This window comes from Polyodon spathula, unplaced genomic scaffold (genome assembly GCF_017654505.1).
Source record: "Polyodon spathula isolate WHYD16114869_AA unplaced genomic scaffold, ASM1765450v1 scaffolds_1150, whole genome shotgun sequence".
In the NCBI taxonomy this organism is placed as follows: domain Eukaryota; kingdom Metazoa; phylum Chordata; class Actinopteri; order Acipenseriformes; family Polyodontidae; genus Polyodon; species Polyodon spathula.
In genome coordinates, this window is record NW_024472635.1 from 1372 (window position 1) to 9128 (window position 7757).

At 35.4% G+C, this 7757-nt stretch overlaps 2 protein-coding genes across 3 annotated transcripts; both read left to right on the forward strand.

Moving 5' to 3' along the window:
- The first annotated feature begins 1301 nt into the window (after positions 1 to 1301).
- Positions 1302 to 5526, forward strand: LOC121309301 (centromere protein K-like). Its single transcript, XM_041242177.1, has 11 exons — positions 1302 to 1397; positions 1641 to 1664; positions 1953 to 2090; positions 2335 to 2385; positions 3099 to 3171; positions 3283 to 3329; positions 3484 to 3566; positions 4213 to 4311; positions 4579 to 4714; positions 4810 to 4863; positions 5102 to 5526. Exons 1-11 carry the CDS (start codon positions 1395 to 1397, stop codon positions 5258 to 5260), a joined length of 867 nt encoding a protein of 288 aa, XP_041098111.1. The 5' UTR covers positions 1302 to 1394; the 3' UTR covers positions 5261 to 5526.
- A 1022-nt stretch (positions 5527 to 6548) lies between these two features.
- LOC121309300 (succinate dehydrogenase assembly factor 4, mitochondrial-like) lies at positions 6549 to 7743 on the forward strand. 2 transcript variants are annotated; one of them, XM_041242176.1, is made up of 3 exons: positions 6549 to 6726; positions 7035 to 7121; positions 7478 to 7743. In XM_041242176.1, the coding sequence occupies exons 1-3, from the start codon at positions 6642 to 6644 to the stop codon at positions 7585 to 7587; spliced, it is 282 nt and encodes a 93-aa protein (XP_041098110.1). In that variant the 5' UTR covers positions 6549 to 6641; the 3' UTR covers positions 7588 to 7743. The 2 variants fall into 2 exon arrangements, with proteins under 2 accessions (XP_041098110.1, XP_041098109.1); XM_041242175.1 differs by having other exon boundaries at positions 6550 to 6726; positions 7035 to 7172.
- The last annotated feature ends 14 nt before the right edge of the window (positions 7744 to 7757 follow it).

Below are 7757 nucleotides of genomic sequence, written 5' to 3' on the forward strand. Positions count from 1 at the left end.
TATTTTTGTGAGTTTTGTCCAGTTCCACTTTGATTTTGGTGTCTGATCGAATTTTCTACCAGAGCTTAAGTTTCTCGCACTCAGGTACATGTCATCAAATCTGACGTTTTTTTTTTTTTTTGTTTGTTTTTTTTTTATTTTAGTGACTGAGGCGGTGTTTGAGACTTCCGCAATGGTTTTAACTGTCATATATATTATAAAATAACTATCAATAATAATTTAAAAATAAAACTTTGGGTGAATTTATTGCAGGTCATAACAACTCATTATTTTCTTTATATTGTCATCTAGTCAAAGCATGTTAAATGTACAAAAAGCCAACCCCCATGTCCCCACGTTTGCAGCGTCTTCTGGCTTTCGTTCCACCCAAGCGCTCAATTACTTAATTCGTCTAATTTTTTTGATTAATTGGACATGCGTAACACTTCTCTACTGGACTTAAATGTTTTATAGGTAGTGTACCTTGAACCAATGCTTTAAATTATCAACTGTAAAAGACACTGGAAAAATATTAAATATGTCAGATTGAACAAGTAATTGATCAATTAGGTAAATTGAGAGCTTAAGTTGGAATGAAATAGAAGACCCTGCGGCCATCCAGGACTGGAGTGTGACACCCCTGACTTAGAGCAACATTGCCAACATACTTCTTTTTCTTTTTCTTTTTTCTTTTTTTTTTTTTTTGAGGTGCGGGGAAAAATCCTGGATTTTTGGGAAACCTAGTATAGTTACTTTAGTGTGCTTGTATCAATCACAAGAATGGCTGATTATGAACCTTGTGCTCTACAAGAAACCAGAAGAGGGCACTAATGTGTTAGGAAAGTTGCAGTCAACTAAATGAAATCACACTGTGTTAGCATAGGATTGCAGTGTGTGGTTTATTGGAGCAGGAGTGAATGCAAACTGGAACAATCTGAACCACACCCTTTTGTGTAAATGGACTGTACCTTACATTAGTGACTCTTTCACCTGACCGGTGACATATATACTGTATTGGTGTAGTTCTTGTTACACAAATGTATGCTATAATTCTCAAGGTCAAGCTCAGTAGTGGATTTGCACTTGAAAAATAGTGTTCCGTTTCATGGTAGCTATTGGTTTTAATATGTTCATTAAATTGCACATTAAACGATTCCTTTATGTTCCTAATAATAATAATAATAATAATAATAATAATAATAATAATAATTAATGTAAACCACATGAGGACTGCCACACATTTAAGCGCGCCTTAATGTATGCGCTTTAATTTGCAGTAGTACGGTAGCGTTACGCTCTACAACTTCCTGTGTGGCGTCACCGATTTCTACAACGCGGTATTTTTGTAATGGGAGCGAAAAAGAACAAATACAGACATTAGGACTTCCTGTTTAGTTATATGGTACACAAGCAACATGGTAAGTTTTAAGCGTGTGTTTGCGGTATTTTTAAAAACAACTAGTTCTAGTTTTCTTGTATTAATGTTAGCTTTGACGAGAATATTTGACAAGTGTTCAAAACTGAATGTCAGTCCAATTAAATACGATTACTGACCTTGGTTTCTGTAATCTGTTTTTATTTGGCCATTCTGTCTTTTAAAATAGCTCTCTTTCAATACATATAGTTTAAGGATTTCATGGTTGTTTTTTTATTGTTCTTAGGATGCAGACGAGCTTCTACAACAGGTTAGTAAAATGGTGGTGTTCGTTTTATACCTCTGCCACGAACTGCCAACCTACCAATAAACACACGTCTGTCTGTTGCTCTTAAATTTGTCCTGGTTGTTTCCTGTTTTGCAGAACGTTATCTTTACTTTAAACATGCAAAACTAAATATGGTACACAAAAAATGCACTGTGCTTATTACTGGATAGTATTGTGTTAGAAATCCAAAGATTTGGACGCATGTAAGATATACTTGTACTGAATTAAATTGTATATGTTTTTTCATTATACTGCCATGGCTTATTTTAGACAAAGGCTCTGGCAAAACACATGTCAGTGTACCAACCCAGTCTTGCTCCTGACATTACAAGTAATGCTGTGGTCTCTGAGAGCGCTATAGAGGAACTATTGATTGAGTGTGAAGAGAAATGGAAAGAACTTGAAGAGGTATGTTTATTTCTGTTTGCCTTTTAAACTCTATCACTGCAAAACAGTTTAGGATTGAAGTTTGTGGATCCAGTGGTTAAAGAAAAGGGCTTGATACCAGGAGGTCCCCGGTTCAAATCCCAGCTCAGCCACTGACTCGCTGTGTGTGACTCTGAGCAAGTCACCTTAACCTCTATTGTACCTAGTCTGTGATACACTCTCTGCATTTATTTGTATATTATGAATTGTTTCTTTACTCTTCCAGTTGCAGAATAAGTTAACACTGACAGAAACTTTAGATGACGCAGGCTCTGAGGTAATGTGTTAATTAATTTTAAACAAATACATTCTGAACAATACTCTAAATAACATGAAAGTTGGTAGCTAAGGTGGCGTGCAGTTCAGATTCTTGAAGCTGAGACTTGCTTGTGCAGATGCATGTAGTGAATCTCCTCCTAAGAAAGGACAAAACACAGGAAGGGATCTTTGCAGCAGTTAAAGTAACCCATGCACTTCCCATGGTATGGAAAAGCTTTTTCACATTGAGTGTCTGTTTACTTGACTGTGCTTTTTCTCTTGCATAAAGGTGTGTTTTTTTTAAATATAATTTCAACTGTTTACCTTAATGATTTACTCTATTTGTTACAAGAATAGAGCTTCTGTTTACTTGCTTGTTTCAGATTAGAGAAATATATTTGTTTGTTTTTCACCCTCTGTAGACAGTTTAGATTATGTCCCAGTATGTTGCACCAGTTGAAACCACAGCAATTTAAATTTTATTAAGCTTGCCTCAAATAGATTATATATATATATATATATATATATATATAATATAATATATCCAGGTATATTATATATATATATATATGGTTATTAATTTATTCAATAAACTTCTTAACCTACCTTGAAGCACCTTGAGTACAGCAGTGAGCTAACATCTGCATGTTAAAAGTACAGTGAGTAAGGCATTCAGAAAAAGGAATTTGCTTGACCCAAATGTTTTACATCCAAGTATTTCCTTCTCTGCAGTTTTCTCAACTTATGACCCGTGTAAAGGCTTTAACGTCTGAATTAAACCAGTGGCAGAAAAGAGAACCTGAACGTAAGTGTTTTGGGAAATTGTATATATTTTTTTCCACCACCATGTGTTTATCAATGTCCTAAATCATTTTTAATTAAAGTACAAACATCCACAATTATCTTATTTTCTCAGTGCTGTCTAAGAACCATGATGTTCTGGTTGCTGTTGGAAAGGAAGAGGTAGGTTTACCTGGGAGGAGGGATTTAATATGAACACTAATTTAAGTCTATACTGTTTACTGTAAGTAGATATATTTAAGAAATGTGCAGTATGGAAGTGATCTCATCTAAAGTATTGCTAATGTATGTATTAATAAAACAATTATTTTGTTAGTTGCAGAGAGTAAACAAAGAGCTTGAAATGGTGCTGTCCTGTTGTCAGACAAAGAATGAAAAATTAAACCAAGATTTGAAAAGGTTGGTTACATTGTGCTTTTCTGTCCTTTAGTCTTGATGATAATTCCATTCAAGTTAAAACCAGTGTTGCTCAGTTTTTATTCTACAGGTATCTTGTACATCTGCACATAGAAGGAAGTGCTTTTAATTTCACTCAGCCTGAACAATATGTACTTTTTACTGTTGATGTATTTGCTAGTTAGTCCCTGATGTTATACTATTAAACACACCTTCTGCATATTGCATTACAATCTACTACAGTTCAAACATCTCTACACAACTGACATAGTTTATGATGTTTGCAGTCACTGAGTGGTTCTTGTAATTTTTTATTTTTTTTCTTCTATTTCATGTTTTAAGGTGCATTGTCCTGTGTTTAAAAGTTGTTACTTGGTTCTAGTTATCTGCTGTAGACACATCTTGCATCTGCCAGAGAGTGTTCTCTCCAGGGTGATCTCCAGCGCCATCTAGTCAACACCACCTGAGTTGCCTTTTGTAGTGCTGGCAATACAGAGAAGGTGTTAACTAGATGATGTGTCGCTTGCAAACTTTGGCTGATCCAGCCTGTGTTACAAATGTCTGTGGCTGGCAACTAGAATTGAAGAGCCACTTCTGGCTTGCCACCATTAACCTAGTGTTGTGCACAATTTTATCTTTTTATTCACAGTGAACAGAAGTGGTTGGAAGAACAAGAAGAGCTGTTAAAGGCTGTTACTGACAAGGCAGCTGAACTGCAAAATGAAGTGATGGAATTCTCTGAATCGAGGTGTGCCAAATTGGGTGGTGGCTTTTTGATGTGTGCTGATACTTTCCAGAGAACAAAATTTCATCTAGGCCTCCAAAGCTAAAATGCTTATGAACTAGAGTAGTGCCACTTGTGTTATGTAGCGATATAAAATAGTTTAGTTACTGCTGTACATTATTCTTTTATTTAACCCATATGCCGTAAAGTGGATTATTGTACAGAAACTTGGTGTAGTTATACACCTGATGTAGAAAGTTTGAGTGCTTAAATATTGAATATTTATTTTAGAGCAATGCAGGAGCTCAAGGTGAAAATCAATCAAGTTAAAACCTATCAGGAAAAACTGCTGGAAGATCTGGGGGAGTTTATTGAAGAACACTTTCCTCTTCCGCAGCAACAAGGAAATGCAAGCAAAAAGAAAAAAGTAGGTATTTCTGGGCAGGGAAACTTTTAAATGGAATGTAAATGTAACACCTGATAAAATGGATAGAACATTTGACAATTTTTATTTTCATTTAGAATGTTCCTCAAGAACCCACCGCAGACCTTATTTCACTGCAGGAAATACTGGAGGTAAGGCAATTTCCAATACATGATGTTTTATGTGGGTTATTTTTTTAAACCTGATTTCATAATGTTCAGTACATCTTCTCAATATGGAATCCGTTTACTTTTCTACAGCTGTGCCCTCAAGATGATATTTTTCACTAGAAGGCAATTGCATTTCATGGAGGAAACCTATAAATATTCCTGCCAATCTGAGCAGAACACCTACTGTATTTATTCTTTTGTGTTTTCTTTCCAAATATAGCTTCTTATGAACAAGATCTTACAAACTCCTCATGAACCATATGCAACAATTGATAACACCTTTTGGCCACCTTATGTTGAGATGTTGCTTCGTTATGGAGTTGTATTAAGACACCCTGAAGATCCAAACAGAATTCGGATGGAAGCTTTTCATCAGTGAAGACATGATTCGCAATGTTTTGTGTTTTCTTATATTTTTAAACTTGTGTGGATAAATGGTGCCTGTTTTAAGACAAGTTGCTTGATCGTCATTTTACGTTATGCTTTCTGCTGTTAAAATAAATTGAAGTGTAATAAAATAACCGTGTGCTTTTTGTTTGAGTGGATCCACTCTTGTCAAATCCTGCATTCTTGTTGTGCGTCTATTGTCGACACAATGTCACTTTGTACTGTATGTAGTGGTCCAGATAAAAAATCAGAACTAAACGCAATAAATTGAAACTGAATACGTAAAAGTACACAGAAATTTTACTGCACAGCTTGTCTATCCTTTCCCTAAAACCTACATCTCCCACAATCCAATGTCTTTAGTTACTATAATATCTTTATTTTTATATAGTGCCTTTCATGGTGGACCACCCTCACAAAGCACTTCACAGAGGTAGGCTGTGAACTGTATTATATGCAGAGTCACTTACAACATGACATTGATTTAACATCTCATCTGCAGGATGGAGCACAAGGAGGTTAGACTTGCTCAGGGTCAAACAGTGAGTCAGTCAGTGGCAGAAATGGGATTTGAACCGGCGACCTGGTTACAAGCCCTGGACTTTATCCACTTGACCACAGTATAATCGTAAATCTCGAAAAACTACTCACTTCTAACTCTTTTGTAGTCATTTTTGTATTACTTTAGTATAAATACATGTTAATTTGGATTCATATGTTGTTTTTTTCTGACTTTATGTGAACGAAAAGACACAAAAGCGCCCGTTTTCTCATTGGAAATAGTCATATTTCAAAATATCACTGTCCTGGTCACAAAAGCAAAGTTTGTGGGGAATAATAGCCATTTTCTATACTTTTGAGGCATAAGCAATTAGGAAAAATTGTTACACGGTGTAATAATAATAATAACAACAATAATAATATATTTAAAAGGCAAACAAAACTTCAGAGCAGTAGCATTTTTTAAAAGGCGTTTGTATTTTGTATCGCTAAAATAGACTATTACTAATAGTATTACTCGCGTATATAAACAAGTGTAGGAACAGCGAACAGACCAGTAACTTAATGATACAGAAATGTACAACAATTACAAATTTCAAAATTCTGAGAATCGGACTCCGGATGCTGTTCGCCAAAATAATAACCCAATACATACATAAATAAAAACACTAATGATAATGTGTCTGTACCAAACAAACACCTGACCAACCACATATTAACATACCGTATTTCTTTGTGGGAGAGTTTCAGCAGTCAGCGTACGTAGTGTCGCTTTTTGATGACGTTTACAAAAAAAAAAGTGAGTTGTGGTGATGGTTGTAATTACTCTTATAAAATAAAACTGAACAGAAACTATTTCAAGCGGTCTGAAGATGCCTTTTAAAGGGTTACGTTTTGCAGGAAAGGGAATATTGTTAGTACGCAGAGCCCTCCTCGAGCACCCAAGGCACCGATCAGGTAAGGGTAAAGTTACATGGTTTCGTTAATGTTGATGTTACGAAACCGTCAGAATAATATTTATGTAATTTAATGTATCGTGAAGTGTAATTTTCTATATAGATGTCCACGCGTGTCTTTTTGTTGTAATAGAAAGGGCAGTTAATTCGTAGTTGTTATTTTGAATGAATTGATTGTTACATCCCAGGTAGTCCAGGCTACGGGAATAACTGTACTGTTCTCTTGGCCTATGATAAAGGTCAAAACTACCCCTACGACTCATGTATACTTATACTGTTTTTAACGTGTCCTTTCTCATGTGGCAACAGAACAGCTCGCTTCATTGAGGTTGGTTAGCTCTGATGGGAAACCAGAAGCTAAGAAAGCACCACTAAGGACTCCAAAAACCCCACAAGGTAGATTTGATAGTCCCGAGCAAGCTCCTAAGGAGACATATCCTCTGGAAAGTAAGTTCACTACTCCACGTATCGTTTATGATTGCTTTTCGGTGTCATGACCATACAATTCAAATTGATAATAGTATTATCTTGGATATTCATCTGCCATTTATTTTTTTATATTTACTCCCTAGTTATTTTTTTTTTTTTTTAACCTGTAAAATGGGTAAAGGTGAGACACTTCTCAGTCTAATGAGCGAATTTTTCATGCAAAAATACTGTATCACTTAAGATCTTTTAATTTTGTATAGTGCTTTAAAATTATATAACTACTGTTATATCATTTTAATACATTGTTGTTTAATCCATTATAGGATTTCCTGATGACATAAACCCAGTTACTAAAGAGAAAGGAGGACCAAGAGGCCCTGAGCCAACTCGATATGGGGACTGGGAGAGAAAGGGACGATGCATTGATTTTTAATCCAACGAGAATGTCATAATATATGCTTATTTCTTGTCTGAGAAATGTTAAGTTCAGAGGATGAAGAAATACATTGAACAGTGAAAAATAAAAAGATGAATCCCCTTTCTTCCTGTTTTGTCCCCCCCCCCCCCAAAAGAAAACAACTTCTTTGTTAACAAGCTGACAGG